The sequence below is a fragment of the Talpa occidentalis genome, unplaced genomic scaffold, assembly GCF_014898055.3.
Source record: "Talpa occidentalis isolate TD23 unplaced genomic scaffold, MPIMG_talOcc4v2.1 talOcc4.13, whole genome shotgun sequence".
NCBI lineage: Eukaryota > Metazoa > Chordata > Mammalia > Eulipotyphla > Talpidae > Talpa > Talpa occidentalis.
Window position 1 is genome coordinate 87,540,993 of NW_023601322.1, and position 20,541 is coordinate 87,561,533.

Sequence of the window (20,541 nt, forward strand, 5' to 3'; positions counted from 1 at the left end):
CGCCCCTTCCCCCCCAGTCCTCGCCCCCACTTCCGGCCAGCTCGGGCCTTTTCCGCCTGTGCTTCGCCGGCCGCGTCTCCGCTCCCCTGGCCGCTCCCCGCCCGGGCCGGGCCCTCCGCACCCCGCTCCCCGCCGGCGCCCGCTCGACGCCCGGACGCTCCCCGCGGCTCGGGGCGACTCTGCCGCGCGTCTTCGCGGTGCGGCCCGGCCTGAGGCCTGCGGCGCGCGGGGAGCCCGCGCAGACCTGCCCGGCGTCCGCCGCTGCTCCGTGGAGGCCGCCGCCGCGCGGATGTCGCCACCCGGGTCCGGGCCCCGCGGGGCGGCCGCCGCGGGCCGTCGGGGCTGCGGGCTGCTCGCGCTGCTGCTGCTGCTGCTGCTGCCGCCCGCGCCGGGCGCCGCCTCGGAGATCACCTTCGAGCTGCCCGACAACGCCAAGCAGTGCTTCTACGAGGACATCACGCAGGGCACCAAGTGCACCCTCGAGTTCCAGGTACGGCGGGGTCCCCAGCACTGGGGTCCCCCCGGGTCGCGCTGGCAGGGGCGGGGCCCTCATATCCTGCGAGCTGCCCCCTCCTGGCAGGTCTCCCCGGTCTTGGCTGGCTCAGGAATCGGCTGTAGGTGGCTGGTTCGGGGCACCTGGCAGGTGTCTTCTGAACCGGGGGCGACGGCAGGTGAGGATATTGAGACCCGTGAGTGCCAGAAGGGGTCCCTGTGGTTCTCTGGTGGCCTTTATTTTAAGGCCTGTTGGGCTTTCTTCCTGGAAAGAGTCTCCTTTTGAAAAAGTTATGCTGGGCTCTCAGTCTCTGTCTGAGTCCCACCTCCGCTTCACACCGGTCTGAAGCGATGCCATACCTTGCTCCATTGCTCGGAAGAGCCTCCGGGAGAGGCCGCATAACCGTCGGCCAGGTGGGTAGGAAGTGTGGAAAGAATGGCTGTGGTCACTGAGAGGCTTCTCATTTCTGGAGTCAGATTTAAAAAGAAACTTTTATTGAGAGAATGTAGCTTCTGAAGCTGGTTCCCAACCAGTTTTGTTTGCTGGTCAATTCTGATGCTTGAGCGGCAGCTGTTGAGTTTTGTAGGTGCGGGTGTGACCGTGTAGATCAAAACAGAGTTGTTGTCTCCACTCTGGATTCTCTACCCACCCCACCCTTCTTTCCTTGATTAGTCCTTGCTCATTCATTGTGCATTAAGATCAGAAAATGGGATACGCCATCTGGTAGTTGGGGTCTGTGAAAACTTGGCTTGGGAAGTGGTTTTCAGTTGAATTGTTTAGGATGTACCATAAATACTTTGGTAAGGGGTGGGTGGGTGATATAGCCCAAAGGTTCCAGTTGTCAAAGTGACTGAATTGTTACTGTAGATTTGAGGATCATGGTGAGGTTTAATATAGTTGGGAACAGGAGCCAGAGGGAGGTCAGCAGGGGCCATTCCTTTGGCACCTTACTGCCCATGTTCCGGATTCTAGTTTTTCCTAAGACTATTGAAGGCCCTCAGAGGGTTGTGAGGAATGCCGTGACATGATCCAAGTATTCTTGGTAGTTGAGTGGATGTTAACATTGCAGGCAGAGAAGGTAGTGGAGTCTTGCAGAGCGGAGTGTGAGGTCTGACTGATTAGGAGGCTATGGTAATGGTCCAGGTTTAGGCTAGGGTAGTAGCAGTTGGGGAAGGAGAAAAGTGAAAGGACTAGAGAGATGATAGTAAAATCAGCACTTGGTGATGACTTGGCTAGCGTGAATGATGGGGGGAGGCTAGGGATGGCTCTTCACCTTGTTTAACCTCATGGATAGGACAAGTGACAGAAAAGATAGCAGGAACTGTCACATACAGTGTCAACTACAATTTTATCTATTTGAATATAGCAAACATTTTGAATGCCCAGACATGGTGTTTGGTGCTTCACCAATATTCACAGGTGAAAGATCATCAGGGGAATTTCAGCTGAGTTGCTGATGTCCCAGCTCAGTCTAGAAGGATAAATAGGAGTGAATCTACCAAGTGGCAGAGGGGAAAGAAAATCCTGGGCATATCTGTTATATTTGTGAGAATTTTTTTTTCAAAGATTTATATTTATTTATAGAAGAACTGGGGTGCAGGCCAGAGGTGGTGGGGGTGGTGAGAGGGTTCACCGGAGACAGAGTGGGGAATAGAACAGGTGGTTTTACTGAAATACACTGCTAAGGGGAGCAGCAGGCAAGCAGGAGAGGTCTGCTGCACCATGTCAGTTAGCTCCCTGGTCCAGGATCAAACACATGCCACAGTGACTGGCTTGATACTGCTGACACTTAACTCCTTGTGCTATCAGGGAGGCCCTGTGAGACTTAATTTCAGCAGACCTGAAATTAGGTTGAGCTGGCACTGAAATATACTTAATAATAGAGTTGCTCTATAACTGTGTCGCAGAACTTTAAGAGCAGTTTATGCCAGTTTGTCAGCATTGTTTATTGAGAGTAGTGAGATGGATGATTTGCATCCAGTAATGGTGAGATCCCTCCTTTCTCCGGGACTCTGCTGCTGAGACCGACGATGTAGCCAGGTTGTGTGTGACCAGCATAATGGAACCCAGCCAAGACTATCATGGATGCCCTGGTTCCAAGGTGTTTCTCGCACAGTTGGGGGGTGAGGGAGTGGGTCCTTGATCTGAGAGTATGCGTGCCCACAGGCTCACACCTGACATCTCGTGGTCTCTTGCTATGAGAGAGTCTTGGCTATGTTTGTGTTGTGTTCTTTGCTTTCTCATTTTGGGTCCTGTGATTCTTAACTGAGCAAACAGCCCTGTTTAACAGCCCAGTGTTACAGCAAATGTAAAGTAGACTTGTTCATAGTACTTCTGGCAGTTTGATATTTTTGAAACAGCTTTTTTTGAAAGAAGGGTATAAAAAAGGGGTTAAGGCTGCTTTGAGGCCATAAAGGATTTGGGTTTTTCTGTAGACCAAAGGAAGTTATCAAAAACTTTTAAGTGAATGTTCAGTGGGGAAAGCTAGGATGATGGCCTCCCCAGGAGACATGTAGGAACTGGTTTCTAGTGGGTAAAGTCTAGAGATGCTGCTTAACAGGCTGCAGTGCACAGGACAGCACAACTCACACAACAAGGAATCATCCAGCGCCAGATGATCTAAGCAAGGTTGAGAAATCCTGGATTAGAGGGAGGAGAGATTAGGATGCAGGAGGCCTTTGTATGAACTTGTAGCAGTAGCACTGTCTGGGTTGTGGATCAGGAATGGAAGAGAAAGGATCAGTTTGACAGGGGCAATAAAGTCAAGAGATTTCTGTGACTAACTGGACAGGTTGGTTCACTTAATTTGGGATGATCCTGTTGCTATTTTATCAGACCAGAGAGACTGTAAAGGAGGTGCTTTTATCTTAAATAAGATTACTTATTTTAAAGTTTGATGGAAGAAAAAAGTATGAGGATAGGTTCTGGTCCTGCACAGCTTGTATGTATTATCTTCCATGATTCACAGCACAAAGGTCAAGTATGAATAATTGAGTATGAAAATGAAATCATTATTTCCACCTGAAGGAAAGGTGTTTGTTTTGGCAGAGGCAAGGTAAATGCCCTTTTGCTAAGATAGTATTTTTATGTGAAAGCACAGCTGTATACGGACATTTCCATATTTGTATGGGTTCCTAAATGCATATTTATATTTCATTTAATTATTAAAATGACTGACATCATCACATACTCATCATACCTCGTAAGTGACAAAGTCTCAAAATTAACAACAAACTTTGAAGTTCAAAGTTTGATTTCTCTTTTATAGATCTGCAATGTTAATACCATGCTTGAAAATACTGGCTTGAGCCACCCACTCTCATGGTGGTTAGGGTCCCTCTACCCCAGTGTCTCTTCCTCATCTCCTTTCTCAAGTGGTGGGTACACGCAATCTCTTCTTCTGTCTCTGTCCCCTCTTTATTCCCACTCGCCTCTTCCTCATGTAAAGAGACCTTCCTCCTCTTTAATCCTTCCCTTTGCTCTTATTATACATGTCCAGTTACCTCAAAACAAATCTCGCCCTTCATCATTTATACAACCCGAATGACCCATATTGTGGCTGATTATGCTTAAGCCCTTGAGAATAGCTCCCGGATCCTTAGAAGCATTTCACCTTGGGCCTCCCTGGTGGCGCAGCGGTTGAGCGCTGGGTTGGGAAGCTGCCCACAGCCTCTGCAGCGCAGGTTCGATCCCTGGCCACCTGCGAGGGTCCCACATGGCGCGCAGACCTCTCCTGCTGCCCGCTGCTCCCCTCAGCAGTGTATTTCGTCAGTCTGCCTGTTCTGTTCCCGCTCTGGATCTGGTGAATTCTCTCACCCTCCTGCGCTTCTGACTGTACCCAGTGCTTGTATAAATAAATAATCTTTTTTAAAAAAAAAAAAAAGAAGCAGCATTTCACCTATCTCTGGCTTTCCTTCCAATATGCTTACTCTCCTATCAGCAAGCACTCCAGATAAACAAAAGGTTTGTTTGCATTTCTTTTGCTCTGTTATGTTTTTGCTTTAATTACAAGTGTTTAAGCAGTGTAGTTTAATCATTTACATTTCTCTTGGAGACACGTTTATAACTGAAGATAATCCCTTAGAACAGCCCAGGAGTCTTTTCAACGTATAATGTAGTTCAAAACAAAAATAACATCAAATTTCATATATAGTTGACCTATAAAGAACATAAGATGCACAGTATATTTGTGATTTGGTATTTAAATGGGTGTCAGTTTTATGATAGGGATGTTATGCTAGGCACTGACCTACTTTTACTGTTGCTCTACATTTCTCCTGTGTGTGTGTGTGTGTGTGTGTGTGTGTGTGTGTGTGTGTGTGTGTATGATGATACTAGGAAACTAGGTGAGAAACTTTTGGAAGGAAAGTTATATGGCAGTAAGCTTGGGAGTCAGGAGTATATGGGTTTGAAGTTCAAGTTTTGCCTGAGGTAGGTTACTAAAGGCAGTTTCTCAGGTTGCCAAATGGAAGGGAAAAGCCCTCCCTCATAGTGTTTTTGGGAGCAGTGAATGATAGAAAGAGATTCACATCAACTAGTACAGTGTCTGAGTTCCCTCTCACCTGTCATGAGAAAATTTGTTTACTTTGTATAAAACTTTAGTTGAACTGAAATCTGCCTCCCAACTTCCAACCACTGGTAAAAACCTAAAAATATATCATAGTAAAAGTCATATAACCTTATTGCCATTTTGACAGGATACCTGGTTAATTACTCAAATTTGTTATTTGCAATGATCTCTTTATTTTTTTTATAGGTTATTACTGGTGGTCACTATGATGTAGATTGTCGATTAGAAGATCCTGATGGTAATGTGTTATACAAAGAGATGAAGAAGCAATATGATAGTTTTACCTTCACAGCCTCCAAAAATGGGACATTCAAATTTTGCTTCAGTAATGAATTTTCTACTTTCACACATAAAACTGTATATTTTGATTTTCAAGTTGGAGAAGACCCACCTTTGTTTCCTAGTGAAAACCGAGTCAGTGCTCTTACCCAGGTAAGTAAAAAGTCAGCAATATAACATTGGTATATGTAGAAAATGAGATGCATGATTTAATGTTCATTATAACTCTTTGATGAGAATAGAATTTTGACTTTTTTTTTAAAGATTTATTTATTCATGCATACAAGAACCAGGGTACAGGCCAGATATGTGGAAGGGTGAGAGGATTCACTAGAGACAGAGCAGGGAACAGAACAGGCAGACTGACTGAAATACACTGCTGAGGGGAGCAGCGGGCGAGACAGGAGAGGTCTGCGCGACATGTGGGTATCTCCCTGGCCGGCCAGGATCGAACCCATGCTGCAGAGGCTGTGGACAGCTTCACAGCGCTGCGCTCTACCACCTGAGCCACCAGGGGAGGCCCAAATTTTGACACTTTGATACAACTTTTAAACCTAACAATTCTTACAATAAATTAAGCATTTCACAGAAGAATTGAGACTTCTTTTTAGTGAAGACCAATGGTAGAGGAGTTTATGAGCTTTTAAGTTGTAGGATCAGTTAGGTAGAAACATTAATGGCAAAGGAAATTTAAGAAGGTAAAAAAACAGTATTCTAGCATTCTGAGGCATTTTCTGTAATTCATGCAGGACCCTTGACCAGACCTTAGCAGGTTGGTATACATGGAAGCAAACTGATATGTTAATTAAAATGTAAATATCCCAAAGTAATTTTATACCAGTTTTTAGTATTAAGCAAGCTCCATTTAAAGTAAATTTCGCTGTAACTTAGGTAAAATATTAATGGTAACTAATTCACAAAAATAGGCGTTTATTTTGAAGAAGGGTTTAATGAAAGAAATAGATAGCAACAGACATTTAAAGTTATTGAACAGTTACCACTCAGTTGATGAGCATAAGCTAACCCTGTCTAAAAGATAGGTGTCCTTAGGAACTATTTACCACCTACATGTTAAAACTGGTATTGCATTGTTTCCAGGTTCCATTTAATTCTTTTGGCCAAAGTCATGTGGTGATAGAGGCATTTTTAAAAATGTATGTGTCTTAATTCATAAATCTGTTCTAAGCATTAACAAGATGTATTCAGATATTCTTATTTTTAGAAATGTTCTTTTTATTTTAATATCCTTTGTGAAAGGCATTTTCCTTTGGAGAGACATTTTTCTTTTTGAGCCTTGTAACGCTTCATAAATTTTAATTTGTGTAAGGTGAGAGCTTGCTTTAAAGACCTAAGTAGGCAATTGTAAGAAAGCAGATAGTACCACTTAACCTTCCTTATTTGTATCACAATCTTTATCTTATTCTACTTTGAAAAAAACGAGTGAATCTCTCATGCAACAGGGATACTGGCAAAACAGCTGTTTGTGCTTTAAATTTGAAAAAATTACCAACTAGTAAATGCAGAATAAATGATAGTTTTTCTAAATCACTATAATACAATGATAGATCTGGAATGGGCAGTAATTACCCATCACTGCTGAAACCATTAGTAGAAAGGGTGATGAGACACTTGATAATGAATGGGTAAGGCTTGAGATCATCCAATTCTAATGATCATTCACGAATGGAGAGATAATTGGACTTTACGTATCTATGGCAATATGTGATAAGTACATAACATTCCCCAAGAGGTGTCCCCTCCCCTCTACCCCCCACATGACACCTGAATCCCATGGAGTCTCTGGCTCCAATTACCATTTTGTTAGAAATCCAGAGGAGGGAGGAACACCATGGGGATGCAACCAGCCAAATCTCAGAAGTAGGAAATGCTAGAGAACAGTGTGTCCAGTTTGTTCAAGAAATAGATGGGAAGGGAAAAAGAAGAGAGCCTAGAGATTAAAGACATAAAGAGATAGCAGCCAAATAAAAGTGTTATGAGTTTTCTAATAGGTAATTTCAGTCCATAAACCTCACAGTTTCTCAACACTGTTTAAGAGAAATTAAGTTGAATACTTTTATAATTCCTTTTATTCTTTCTTTGGTAGAACTTCTTCAGATGTGTAAATTGTTTTCTAATGTCTACTACTCAATTAAAATTAATATAAACTCATATATTTGTTTTAAAATACCTAATACATGCTTTGTGATGTAAAATAAGTATAATAATGGAGCATGTATTTCACCACCAAAATTAAGTTTCTAGCAGTAGAAAAATATTGAAGTCTAATATACAAAAAAGGTTACACACTGATCCTTATCAAAGCAGATGGTATAGAAACATTGAAGAAGGTGAGGTGTCATCATATGAAGGTTTAAAAAGATAAAAAGTGTCACCACAAGATGATTACACAATGAAACTGAAGCTTACACCCGTTTTGGAACATATGTATTGGTTTAGTTGACTGGCATGAGGAAAATGGCTTATTTAGCAAATTGGTAAATGTTAAAAAAGAAAAAACATGTTCCTATCCTGATCTGTCATTTTCAGATTCAACTTAGCCGAGGATTTTGATAATGTTATTGCTGTTTTTAATAGAGGTAAAATACCAGAACTTGCTTGATCTGTTTTTATGGTAAATTTATTTTTATATAAATTCAGATTGATTTGTATTCTTATGATTGGTCAAATTTACTACCATTCTCTTTTTCCTAGCTCTGCCTTTTTAAGGAGCTTGACATTCTGTAGCCAGTTAACCTTAATAGTATGTATTTGTACTTCTCTTATCTTCCCGTTCCACCTGTACCTTACAGATGCCACACTGGGTCATCCAGTTTAGGGAAAGCATTGTGGCATCACTAACCTTAGCCATTTTTGCTGGTGGATATGAATGGAAGATTGAACTCTGGCATAACTGAGTGAATGAGTTGGTGCCAGTTTAGTAGAATGTTAACCTACTAAATTTAATTGAGATGAAATGGAAAGATGAATATGATGGATTATACAGAAAATATTCACATATTAACTAAAAATTTCTCTTTAGATGGAATCTGCCTGTGTTTCAATTCACGAAGCTCTGAAATCTGTCATCGACTATCAGACTCATTTCCGTTTGAGAGAAGCTCAAGGCCGAAGTCGAGCAGAGGATCTAAATACAAGAGTGGCCTATTGGTCAGTCGGAGAAGCCCTCATTCTTCTGGTGGTTAGCATAGGGCAGGTATTTCTTCTGAAAAGCTTTTTCTCAGATAAAAGAACCACCACAACGCGTGTTGGATCATAACTGCATTTTGAGAATTGATCGCCATGGCCACTGTAATATTGCTGTCCTCTAATTTTAGGTACCGAAGAACTTAATATTGGCAACATTTTTAAAATCTTACTCACACACTTGTTGGGGGGGAAGGGAGGATATACACTGCATATCCCCAAACTGTGGAAAGGACATCTTTTTTATTTGTAAAGGTAGAAAAACTTTGGAGCTTATTTTGGGCTATCCATGTTAAATATTCAACACCAATGATCTCCTCTTTTCTTAGTTGTTTATATCTACTCTTCGCACACTAAACTTTGGTATTTTGATTCCTTTTAACCATTTTAAAGTACTTTTGTTATAGGTAGTGGATATTTTAAAAACCTTTGATTTAATGTTATAAGTGTTGTGGAGGAAGAAAATTGCCTTTTCATTGTTTATAGTAAATAAAACTTTGTTTTTAAGAAAATCAAATGTGATTAACTGTAGCTTCAGCCCTATTCTGCACTCTTTAATTTTATGGAGGCGGGGTGGGGTGGGGAGTGAGAATCTACCATAGAAATGTTAGTTAATATTGATATATAATTTTAAATTGGTACATCATGGATATAATTTATTTCTCACTAGCTTGGAAAATGTCAGGTTTTTGAGTTTTGGGTTCTATGATTTATAATAAAATTTTTTCTTCATAAAGGACAGTCTCATCACACAGAAAATACTATATTTCAATAATGAAAAAAAGATTTACACAGGCCTTGAAAATCAGACTGTTGTAACAGGTAGCATAATTACAGAATAATTTAAGGCACTAAAATTGGGGGCAAATGAAATGGAATAATTATGAGTGAGTTGTTTTGTACACATTACCGTTTCCAGTGCTTTTGCAAAGGAAGATGGTCAACTGTTTCACTTTAACATTTGAATCGACTTTTTTGCCCTTCCGTGGGTTTAATGTCTGTTAGTCATTACCAGCTTGAATTGACAGTTGTCATATTAGTATCATAAAAGTGCCATGCTTTTCATCCTGACCCATGTGAAGGATGTACTGAGAAGTTAGTGGTGGTTTTGTTGTTGTTGTTGTTTGTTTTTGGTGGTGGGGAGATGGGAGTTGTTTTCTTTTCAGTGTTTTGTCTTGCACATGTCATTTGTACTCTCTCTGGTTAGCAGCCTTAAAATGATTTAAAAGTTTAGAATGCTGTATGTTGTTTCCTATTTGATAATCTCCATTGATTGAACTATATTAAATGAATATTAAACAGTGCACGTTCTGTATACTGTAGGGTTTAGGCTGTGTTTGTATTTTGTTGCTGATACAGATTGAGCTGACTGAAATAAGATTTTGTTGCAACTATTCTAGAATAGAATATAAATGATGCAAAATTGTAAAGGTATTTAAAGCTTTTCCATTGTTTAGAAAAAATACAACTGCTTTTTGCCATGCCTTTCTTCCCCACCCAAAAGTGATGAGTGCTGCATCAGACTGTCATATTGTAGAGACATTGACATGTGGTACCACAGAATACTGATTGGATAGCAATTCTAGTCACTTACCACTACTGACCAGAAGTTAATTCTTAATTCTAAGCTGTCTTTAAAGTGCATATATACACTGCTGCATGTAAGAGCAAAATGAATTCAAGTTGTAATGCTTGCTGATTTCAGTGCTACAGTCTAGCATGGGATGAAAATGTTTTCAGCCCTTTAATTCTAAAATTTTTGAAGACCAAATAGCTACTTCTTAATATTTGTTAAAAGATTGAGAACTGAAGTTTAAGATTTTGCAGAGCCATCTGTTTGAGTTCTTGTATTGGAATTGTCCTGCAGTTTTGTACGTGTCCCTTTATATTTTAATTTGAAAATTTTAAACATTAATGTTAACATGATTGATAAGCATGGACGTATGTAAAATCTTCTTTCTGGTTGACTGTCTGCTCTGTTGTGTTCAGATACTTACTCTATAATTAAGCAGATTCAGATATCATCAGTTGCCATGTTTGGCATAGATAACACAATGACTTAATTTCTGCCTAGCAAAACTGCAATTAGACTATACCATAAATAACTTTTGACCGAAGCTAAGCTATTGAAACATATTAAAACTTTTGAAGTTGCCAGTGTTACCTGTTGTAGACAATAGTACAGACTTAATCTGGTCCATATGTAACAGGTTTTTAAGTTTGATGGACTTAACTGGATATGTGTATATAAATTAGAAAATACATTATCTATCCAGATGTAAATGTTAAATATGAACATTTTTTTCTCTTCCTCCTGCTATATAATTTATGGCTCATCTGTTTTCTTTAATCCTTTCATAACTTGTTGCAACAGTTTGAATTTCCCAAGTGTTGATGTTTAGACATACAGCTCAGTGCACATATTTAAACATCATTAGCTGTATGTATTTTTAAAGTAGAATAATGGAAAGAAACTTGATATACAGGTTTATACTAAAATTTCAACTGTGTGAAGATACATTTTAAGATGTTACTTTGTTAATAATCTAAACATTCTTTTTCTATTAAAGAAACAAATGATTTGTGGTTCACAACTTTCTTCCCCCGCTTGATAAATAACTTTGAAAATACAGTGGACTGAAAAGTAATTTTTTTTCTTTAAAAGATTTCATTTAAATGTCTGTGCTATCCATTTTTGCTTCAGTTTGTAAATGTGTAACATTTATAATTAAATAGGACAAAAAGGCCCTATGACTATTGTTTTCAAAAATTAAAGAAATTAATATACATTCAAAGGGGATTTTCATTTACTTTTTTTAAAAATAGAAATTTCTCTAAAGTAAACAGATGTTGGTTCTGCAGGATTGCATCAGCTAATTCTTGTCGAATTAAAAAATCAACAAACTGACTTTACTTGTTTCTGTCAGGATTTACATCTTTTTCAAGTTCCTAATGAACTTGTATCTTGGAATACAGTTTTGTAGTAAAAGAGTCGTTACTTGGTATTTCACTAAAACATCTTAGGAACTAGTCAAGAAAGACTTCCTCATTTTTAACCTTTTTTGCATTTCTTGTTGAAGTCTAGGTGAAAGACAGTTAAGCTATCAGTTCACTAAAATCTTTGTTTTTAAGTGTGTTATCCTTTGATTGTCTGATACCAAATTGCCTCAGTTTTGTTGTTTTCCCTTCATGATGCAACAATAGTGGACACCGTGTCCCTGGGCACAGTTCTATAAAAGTAGCAGGGGAGTAACAGGAAATACAGGTTAACAATCACTGAATCATAATCCTGTGCTGGCTGCTGTGCTAAACATTTTACTTGTATTAATACACTGGGCACTGAGGATATGATTCCCATTTTACAGATGAGATTCACATCTCAACTCAGAACCACAATTACTAACTGCCTCGATCACAGTTAGTAATTAGAGTATGAACATGAACCATGCAGTCTGGCTTTAGAGCCCTCTTTCTCAGCCACTGTGCAACATTGCCTCACAAACACTAGTTAAGAATTGGTCTCCAAAGACTTAACTCTTGATTTCAGTACAGCTCATATAGAGAGGTTTAGTGCTTTGGCTTTGTTTGGATCATAGCCAATTTCAAATCATCATTGTATGCTCTCACACAAATGATTTAAAACAATTCTGTATATTTCTGTTCTTCATCTCTTACCAAGGCAGTATCTATAATATTATGAGATGTTTTATCAAGCATTACCATCAGTGCCTATCATATCAAACAGTTAAAGATACTGTGTTTTTATTTTTATCATCAGTTCTGTTCTAGTCTTTTGATCTTTTGCTTGATAAAGTTCTTACTATGGCCTCGACTTACAATTCTTACAGTAGATAACACAGATAGAAATGTGTTGGAATGTCTATCATGTATGTAATATTCTGCTAGAAGTTTCAAAAGTGAGTAAGGTAGTTTCCTTCCAGGAACATCACTACATGGGGGTGAGGAAGACTATGAGCAGCTAACGGTCTATCAGTAATGAAGCCAGGTGGACTTAAGGGTCTAAGACACTTAAGGGTGCTAGAGAATACTTAGGTCAAAAGATTTCTCCCCCAACGAGTTTAATTTTTTCTCTCTCACGATTATCCAGACCAGCAATTGAGTGGATTCACACCTAATTCAGGGATATGGAGTCCCTGTAGCGCCACATCAAAAACCATGTTCTTTAACTTTGTTAATAAAAGAGGTGATGTTTGATGTCCTGACTTGACTTCTTTGTCTCAGTTGTCTTGGATTCTGGAGGAAAATACCGGATGTTGTCGAGACAGCACCAAATGTGCTGTTTTTCGGTAGACATTTCTTTTACTTTCAAGACATTATCATTAGGAATGATTACATTTCTCACCGAAATCAAGATCTACTGGAAGTAACACTAGTCTGGCTGAATCTGTTTCTAGTGCTGGTAATTACTAATTATGGCTACTATTTTAAAAAGGAAAGAGGACTTAAGAATTCGAGAAATGATGATTAGAGAGTAAAATACACTGATAATTCTACCCTCCATTTTGGTGTATTTCAGTTATTTTATGGAGATACTTTCAAGAATTGGTATTGCCTATAACGAATTCTTAAAATTGCAAAATACTAAAATCTGTCATAATACAGAAGTAGTAAACATGTGCAATTCAAAGAGAAAAGTACAAAGTACACACTCATGTCACAATTTTACCAGCACCATGGAAGGCTTTCATGTACCCATTCCTGATCCTAATGCTGAATGTCCCCGCTAGAGGTAACCGATGTTCTGCTTGTAATGAAGACCATTTTCTTATTCTGTGCATCTTTTTACCACTTATGTGTACTAGTTCTCCAACTATTTTTAAATCTCCAAACCATCACAAACTGGTAAGTAAATATAAAATCATACCCTTGAGTTTTTTTGGCAGTGCAGGTGGCTGTCAGCTTCTCTAAATGCTTGCTTTTTTTTTCTTTTTAAGATTTTTTTAAATTTATGCATACAAGAACTGGGGTGCAGGCCAGAGGTGCGGGGGGTGAGAGGATTCACCAGAAACAGTGGGGAACAGAACAGGCAGACTGACTGAAATATACTGCTGAGGGGAGCAGCAGGCGAGACAGGAGAGGTCTGCTGTGCCATGGGGGTCACCTCCCTGGGCAGGGATCGATCTGATGCTTCAGTAGCTGCTGACACTTCATAGAGCTGACACTTAACCCCTTGCACCACCAGGGTAGCCCCTCTAAATGCTTTCTGAGCAGACTTGCTCTCACTTTCTGTGCTTTGCTCTTCACCAGCCAGTTAGAATTCAGTAAGGTTCCCGGATGACACTTGGAATAGTTCTGAGGTCTGCGTTCCTGAAAACGTCTTTAAAAAAATCACACCAAGGTGAACTTACATATGGTTTAATAGAATGTTCTATATAAGAAAATACTACCTGCATTCTTTTGTGACGTAGGTTTTGCCGTCACCCCTGTTGATGCCTATAACCAGTTTGTTTTTGCTAGTTGCTAGTGCAGTAGTCCATCAAGAATACACCTGCCGTGTCTCTTCTACTTGCTCTTACCAGCAAAGCCACTGACCTTTCTTGTCTATGTGTTCTGTTGCTCATGTCCGTGATCTCTTAAGAATACATTTAGGGGTGGAACTGTTTGCTCATAGAGGATGTCCTGTCATCTTTACTAGGTAGCATCTAACTTTTCTAAAGGAATTATACCAGTGCTTTCGAATTGTATCTCCCACGTTTGGTACTGTAGCTTTTTAAAACTTTGGAAAATATCCTGGGTTTTTAATACTGTAAAGGCAACTCTTAAGAATTTGAGAAATAATAGTTCAAAGAATAAAATCTATCCACCACTTATCCCACCATCCATTCTGATGTTTTTTTTATAGACAGATTTTAAAGAAATTGGTATTTTACCTCTAAATAATGTGTTTTCCATCAGATTGTTTCTTATCTCATGGGTTTCTTAACCACTTGTATTGCCTCTTTTGGGAAGTCGCTATTCAAATCATTTGCTCATTTTTTAAAACGTTTCTTTCTGCTTCTAATGAAATATACCAGTCTTTCCCTGTACTTTGTCTTTATGTCTTATTTAAGAATTCTTCATCCTGAGATTGTGAATATTTTCCTGTATTATGTTCTAAAATATGTGTAACTTAGTCTTCCACTGAGTTGAATTTTGTGTATGAGTAGAAGTAGGTTAACCACCGTGATTTTAAAATGTTTTAAATTTCTAGAAAATTCATCTTTCTTGATTTACCCTGCTGGTTCTGTCATCTGTTAAATGCCCATATTTCTGGGCTCTTGATTCTATTGCATTTATCACTTTGTCCATACATCAGTACTTTGCTATCTTAATTGGTAAAGCATTAAAAATTCTTGATATTTGGTAAAGTATATAATATAAAAATGTTTACATACCTTGTTCTTCAGGATTTTGGCTGTTCACATTTCTCTGCATTTTTATCCAGATTTTAGAATTCACACAATCCCGATGGGTTATCTTCTGTGTCTGATAATTAGCGGCATCTGTAGGCTTTGTTTTCTGTTATATCATCTAAGGCTGGAAATTCCTTTGTAATTATATTTTAGCTGTGTCCCACAACTTTTGATATGTAGGATTGTTTTACTAACATTCAGATCATAGTATTTTGTGATTTCTGTTGCAGTTTATGTTTTCACACGGGTTATTTCTGAATGTGTTTTAATTTTCATATATACTGAAGCTTTTCTAGTTAACCTTTCATCTTTGGTTTTTAGACTAATAACTGGGTGGTCAGAACACATTCTGTAATGTCAGTCTTTTTGGTTTGTTTTTGATTTTGCTTTATTGAGATTCCCTCTGGCCAAAAACATGGTCTAAATTTGTAAAATGTATGATTTTGTTAGTTTTCCATGTGTACCTGAAAGGCATATGTATTCTGAAATTGCATTGGATGCCATGATTATATAGGTCAGTCAGGTAAAGTTCATTCATCATTGTTCATTATCATTCATGTTCCTACTAACTTAGGTGTAGTCTGCAGGGCACGGGTATGAGATCCAGGGAAATTGTAGAGAGTACAGAAGCTTGAGACCTGCATAACAACGGCATTTAATGGCAAGGATTTTAGAGATATGAAGCCACAGGGAAAACACTTCATATGTCAGAAGATTTCTTACTGATTCATTACTCCTCTCCTCACTGATTTATTTAATCCACTCATTTCATTATCAATTAATGGATTTAAAATTGTCTTGTTTGTACATGTTTTGCCTTTGTCCACTGAGGAAAGAGGCCATGTCTAATTGTATCCCTAGTGCCTGGCGCATAGAAGACACTGGCGTTAAGTGATGGGTGCATTTTCTTGTAGTGTATACTTGATAATTTGGGGCTTAAACTTGTAACCAACTTGAAATATTTTCTTAGCAGAAAGTGAATATGAAGAAAAGGCAAATTTTGAAGCATGAAATGGAACAATTCAAGTAAATATGTTCATATTACGAGTTTAGGTTCATTTATGCAACATGGGTGGTGAACGGGGAAATAAATGGTTTTTGCCATTTGTAATTAGTGCCATTTGGAATTTCAATGCAAAAATTTGAAAAGCTCTGATTTGAAGGACTGTCAAAGATCAGCCAGAGGAGGCCGAAAGACTTATTGTAAGAAGTAGAATGAACATAAAGGTCAGTTGAGTCTGTTGATACCAAGGAAGGAGTTTTTGGAGGACACAATGGTTAATTTTGTCAGTGGCCAAGGAGAGAGTCCATGGTTAATGAACGCAACAAAACAGGTGGATTTAGTAACAGGAAGTTGAACCTGAGCAGCTGACATGGAATTGAGAGGTGGGAGGAGGAGAAACTCAACATTGGGATGATGAATTGTGCTGGCGCTGTGCTTAATGGGGCAGGTAGCAAGTGTTGACTGCTAGTGACTGTGAATAGTTGGTCCATCTGTTGTTTTGGGGGACAGGAGGAAATTCTTGGCTCTGTCTTTACTAAGTCAGACACAGGTCTGGACCCCATTCTATACTATCTCTGGTCTTTGAGGTTTGACATTAGTGTTTTCTTCCTCTTTTGGCAGAGTAGGGATAGTCTGGGAATTAAAGAAGGGGAAGGGGGTGGTTTCTGAATTGGGTTCCAGGACATAGTAGGAACAAATGTTTGGCTTTGTAAGACTCTGTGCTGCTTTCGCTAGGTTTTTGGTTGGTTTGTTTTGTTTTTTTGTTTTGTTTTGGTTTTCCCTTAATAATCCGTGGGGTTCCATCCGAGGCTGTTTTGATTGTGGAAACGAACCTAAGACTCGTGTTCAGGATGGCTTTTGGGGGGGATCCCTGGCTTTGCATGTGGTCGACTGCAGCAACAGTGTGTGTCAGAGCCCCAAGAGGAAAAGGAAGACCGAGGGGTGATCTGGAAAGACCCTAAGAGTCGCAGCATCTCGGGAAGGGTGTCGGCTTTGTTTGGGTTAAGACCAGTTATTTCCCTCTGGGATCAGGGAGTCCTATCTGGGAGCCCCGGGCTTTGCAGCGGGCTGGGGTATTGGGGGGCCTGGAGTAGGGACGCCCCCTCCCTCGCCCCCCCCACCACCTCCGTCGGGACAAATGGGCCCAAGAACGGGACAAAAAGCGGAGGGGGTGGGAGGGGGCGCAGGGCCAGTGCGTGTTTGCCGGGTTGACAGGTCCCCGCGCGCAGCGCCCCCCCCTGCTCCGCCCCCCGCCGCTCCCCCCCCCCCCCCGCGCTCCCCCCCCCCCACTTTCTTGGGCGGCGACGCGGTCGGGTCCTGGGCCGGATGCCTGACGGGGCGCGCCCCGGGGCGGGGACGGGGCCCTAGGAGGGCGGGGGCGCCGCGGACACGTGCGCGCAGGCGGGGACGCCCCGGCGGGGAGAGGCGCCGGCACCGCTGCAGGCAAGTAGCGCGCGGACCCGGGCACGGGCGGCGTCGGGGGTGGGGGGCGGGGGTTGGCCTCCGGGGGGCGCCCCGACTCTGAAGGGAAAATACGCCCCTCTCGCGGCGTCCGCCTGAGTTTCATTTTGACGAGAAAAAAACGATTTTGCGCGAAGCCCGAGGCGCCTGAGCAGAGCCCGGGGTCTGAAATGGCCGCAGCGCCCTACCCGGGTGGCTGGGGCCCACGAGCTCCCGTGGGCGCGGGGGGGGGTGCTCGGGGTGGGGGGTGCTCGCCCTCGGCCGCCGGTGGGGTACTGGAGGGAGGCACCCGGCTGCGAGGAGCGCGCCCCAGGACGCCACGTCCTGCTCGGCGGGGACCTGCTGAGGCTTATAAATGCGGGTTATTGGGGGGCTGAGGCAGCGCGCGGCGTGGGGGGTGCAGGTGAGACAGGCCGGGCAGGTGTGTGTCCGCCTCCCCTGGGGGCACAGCACAGGTTGCTCCTTTCCTCGGGCGTGGAGCTCAGCAGGAGCCACGTTTACACTCCCCTCTGCTGGGTCAGTGGCTCCCGGGGTGCTTTTTTATATCGCCCTTTAATAAATATCTGCTGATAAATCTCCTCTTTAAATCATACCCACACACACACACACACACACACACACACACACACACACGCCACCTCCCCACACACACACACCCACCCCCAAACATTCCTACCCATTTCTTTGCTCCCTTTTATTTAGGGAAATTTAAAAAACCTCCTTGAAAGACGACTGTTTCCTTCCTTCTGTTTCCTTCTCTGCCCTCTCCTCTCAGCCTTGTCTCCAGCACCCCCTGTCAGCAGTGAGATCACCCCCAGATCATCTGGCCTCCAGGTCACCGCATTCTCCTGCATTTCTCTCCACCTCTCTGGCCGCTCCTGTGTCTCTAAGCTGCTCTTCCTTCTCTGGACCACGAACATGGCCGGTCTTGGCCACAGTCTCTTCCCAGCCATACTTCCCCCCAAGGCAGTTTCTGTCCCAAGCCATGTTCAATGGCTGCGAGTAACATGTATAAGCCGTGACTTCCAGATTTGGCTCTTACTTCACTTCTCTCGTGAACTGCAGAGCATGCATGTCACTCCACTACGAAGTCTCATAGCCTTAGGGTGTCCAACCAGAATTACTGACAAAACACCCCCCAGCCCTCCCTTCCTGACTCAGTCAAGGTTACTGCCCTCGAACTAGGGTGAAACTCTCAAGTCATCCCTGATTTCTTTTTAGCTCAGACCACATCCAGCATGAAGCCAAAATCTGTTGAGTCTACCTTGAAAAGAGGTCTCGAATTTCACCACCTCTCACTCCCCTTTGAACACAGACCATGGTTCTTTCACCTGCGTGACTGTAAAGTCTCTGATTCGGTCTCCCTGCTTCTCTCCATGTTCCTCTCTGTCTTTCTCCTAAACAGTGGTGGTAATTTTTTTTCTCATATGATCAGAACTTTCACTTCCCTTCAAAATCTTCTGGTGGCTTCTCATCAGAATCATAAAACTCTTACCACAGCTTCAAAACTCTGTATTTTTGTTCTTCTACTTGATAGAGACAACGGTTAAAGGAATTAAACTTTTAGCTGTCCAAGGACCTGGTTTAGGTGCCGTGGAGATGAATGTCCTGCCGTGTAGTGCTTACATGAAGTCAAATTTTGGAGGAGCCCTACTTGATTTAGAGTTAGCCAACCCAGATTCTTAGAAAAGTTGCAATTTGCATGTAGATTAGAAAGTAGGACGTTGCATAGAGGTCAGCTGGAGGTGAGCCTGCAAAGTGCAGCCAGGCCCTGGGAGGAGTATCCTGCTTGGGCATCAAGTAACATGCCCTCTGCTTGAAAGTAGAAAACCTAACAAGTAATTTTCTCTGGCAAAAAAAAAAAAAGAAAAAAAAACTTTTTCAAAATGCTTTATTGTAGAAAAAGGCGATAGGAAGAGATTCACATACCATCCATAGACAACCGTCTCAGATTTTTGTTCTACTTCTTTCCAATCTATTTTCACTACAATTGGTTTTACAAAGCTGAATTCCTCCCATATATGGTATTCTATTTTATTATTTTTTTAAGATTTATTTATTTATTTATACAAGATCCAGGGTACTGGCCAGATGCGTGGGAGGGTGAGAGGATTCACCAGAAACAGAGTGGGGAGCAGAACAGGCAGATCTACTGAAATACACTGCTGAGGGGAGCAGTGGGCAACGAGACAGGTTGGTCACCTTCCTGGCCAGGGATCAAACTTGTGCTGCAGTGTCTGCAGATAGCTTCATAGTGCTGAGACTTAACCCCTTGTGCCACCAAGGAGGCCCAATATATTCACATAATTTTTAAAAAATGTCACATAGTTGTTCATTAAAACTCCAACAATATATATTTGGGTTGGTGCATCCTATTCTGGTTGAGTTGGTATTTTTACAATAGAGATGATAAAGAGCTCTCTGACTATTTTGCTAAACCTAAAAATCTATGTGAGTCATATTTAGAATTATCTAATTCAGTTATCTATCCAAATAAATGAACGAATGCAAAAGGTATTCTTGAATGTTGACTAGGAACAACATTCTGGAGACAGCATGTCCAGCAAGACAGAGTTGGTCCTTGTTCTGGTAGAGCTTACAGTCTAGTGGGGAATAGGAGAAACGCAACAGATTATCATTCCTATAACTAGTTATTGTAGTTGTGATTGGCACCTTGAAGGAAAGAGTGCAGCAGGATGGGGGACTCCTAGGGCTCCCCTAATTCTGACCTTTCTCCTGCCAACTCTCTGCCTGAAGTAAAAGATGCAGGCACTGGTTTGCTTTGTGGAAAGTATCAGTGACTAATATTCAGTGATGTTATATTCCTATTGACATCAGCATCAATTTATATTATGTAACTATTAAAACATTAATGTAAATAATTATATATTAGTATAATATGTTATTTTGTTATAGCAATAGATATTGCCATATTAATATAGTTATATATTAATGTATTAATACTGATAGCAAAATAACATTGACCATATGAATGTGTTCTATGGATAGATATTAATACTAGCAGATATTATGAATATTTTAATATAAATATCTGATAGTAGATATTAACAACATAGTGATAAGATTTATATTATATTGCTATAAATATCAATGCCAT

General features: G+C 41.1%; 1 protein-coding gene across 1 annotated transcript; it reads left to right on the forward strand.

The window, feature by feature from the left end:
* The first annotated feature begins 289 nt into the window (after window positions 1–289).
* On the forward strand, window positions 290–13,086 carry TMED7 (transmembrane p24 trafficking protein 7). The gene is made up of 3 exons (XM_037509492.2): window positions 290–490; window positions 5,250–5,495; window positions 8,383–13,086. Exons 1-3 carry the CDS (start codon window positions 290–292, stop codon window positions 8,617–8,619), a joined length of 684 nt encoding a protein of 227 aa, XP_037365389.1. The 3' UTR covers window positions 8,620–13,086.
* Window positions 13,087–20,541: the final 7,455 nt, after the last annotated feature.

Coding starts and splice junctions, on each gene's coding strand:
- TMED7 (XM_037509492.2), top strand. CDS start 290: ATGTCGCCACCCGGGTCCGGGCCCCGCGGGGCGGCCGCCGCGGGCCGT. Junction 491..5,249: donor AGTGCACCCTCGAGTTCCAG/GTACGGCGGGGT, acceptor TTTTTTTTATAG/GTTATTACTGGTGGTCACTA. Junction 5,496..8,382: donor GAGTCAGTGCTCTTACCCAG/GTAAGTAAAAAG, acceptor ATTTCTCTTTAG/ATGGAATCTGCCTGTGTTTC.